The sequence below is a fragment of the Scomber japonicus genome, chromosome 16 (assembly GCF_027409825.1).
Source record: "Scomber japonicus isolate fScoJap1 chromosome 16, fScoJap1.pri, whole genome shotgun sequence".
In the NCBI taxonomy this organism is placed as follows: domain Eukaryota; kingdom Metazoa; phylum Chordata; class Actinopteri; order Scombriformes; family Scombridae; genus Scomber; species Scomber japonicus.
Window position 1 is genome coordinate 25,110,543 of NC_070593.1, and position 1,554 is coordinate 25,112,096.

General features: G+C 40.2%; 1 protein-coding gene across 1 annotated transcript; it reads left to right on the top strand.

Annotated features, from left to right (window-relative positions):
• Positions 1-1,306, top strand: LOC128375690 (interferon-inducible GTPase 5-like). The gene is made up of 2 exons (XM_053336090.1): positions 1-556; positions 669-1,306. Exons 1-2 carry the CDS (start codon positions 1-3, stop codon positions 1,304-1,306), a joined length of 1,194 nt encoding a protein of 397 aa, XP_053192065.1.
• The last annotated feature ends 248 nt before the right edge of the window (positions 1,307-1,554 follow it).

The following is a 1,554-nucleotide window of genomic DNA, read 5'->3' on the forward strand; positions in this document are numbered from 1 at the left end:
ATGGATATCAAGGAAGAGTGGGTCATTTTGGAAGAAATTAAAGAAGCACTACAAAACAGTGATCAGTCCCGAGCTGCTGAAAACATTCAGAAGTATTTGAACAAAGTGGAGAATATTCCACTGAACATTGCTATCACAGGAGAGACTGGTTCTGGTAAATCCACCTTTGTGAATGCCTTCAGAGGCATAGACAAAGAGGATGATGGAGCTGCCCCTACTGGTGTTGTAGAGACCACCATGGAGGTTACACCTTACCCCCATCCAAACTATCCCAATGTTACATTATGGGATCTTCCTGGTATTGGCACGGACAGTTTTCCTGCTGAACAGTATCTGGAGCATGTTGGATTTGAGAAGTTTGACTTCTTCATCATCATCTGTGACACTCGCTTCAGAGAAAATGATGTGAAGCTCGCTCAGGAGATTCAGAAGATGGGGAAAAAATTCTACTTTGTTCGCTCAAAGATTGACAACGATGTATACAATGAGAAGAGAAGTCAGAGAGAGTTCAATGAGGAAACAACTCTGGCACAAATCAGGGAGGACTGCATTAAAGGTAAGAGGTTTGTGTGTGTTATGTAATCATTTATAATCATAGTGAGATTAATTACCAGATATGCTGGAATGGGCAAAATGCTGATATAGCATTTATTTCTTTTGTGATGCAGGTCTTCAAAAACTAGGAGTTAAGGCTCCACAGGTCTTCCTGGTGTCCAGCTTTGATCTCCACCTGTATGATTTCCGTCTGCTAGAGGAGACCTTAGAGAGAGAACTTCCTGAACACAAGAGGAATGCTCTGCTGTTTTCCATGCCCAATGTCAGCCTGGAGATCATCAACAAGAAGAAAAAAGCTTTAAAGTCAAAGATAAAATACTATGCCACACTATCTGCAGCTGTAGCAGCTGTACCAATTCCTGGGATTTCTTTAGTTGTTGACATAGGAGTGATAGTTGGTGTTTCTACAAAATATGTATTTGCATTTGGTCTTGATGTCCCATCACTGAAGAAACGTTCTCAAACCACAGGTGTGCCATATGAGGATCTGATGGATGTTATCTTGTCACCACTGGCTGCAAAAAAAATAACCACTGATCTCATCATAAAGGTGGTACAGAGTGTAGGCACCACAGTTGCATCAATGGCAACAGAGGAAGGGTGCAGATTCATTCCAATATTGGGAATCCGACTAGCAATGGCCTTCTCTTTTACCTCCACTTACAACATTCTGAGTACTTTCCTCGACATACTCGCTGATGATGCACAGAGAGTGTTTAAGAAGACCCTGGGTCTGAACACCTCAGTGTGATATCATAAGTCATGAGGTGAATGGAAACATGGCATTTAAAACCGTACAAAAGAGCTTTTGAATAATTTTTTGTAAGTAAACTGTAGCATACTATTTATGATAAATGTTGTGATCAAATATCAAAGTCTTTTATCCTAGCTGCACATTTGAGCATATTTTGAGTCCATCAAATGGAATCATTGCAGGTCTCATTTAATCTAATTAGTAGAAATATTATCGACAATCAACTTGTTCCAGCTTAGTGCATT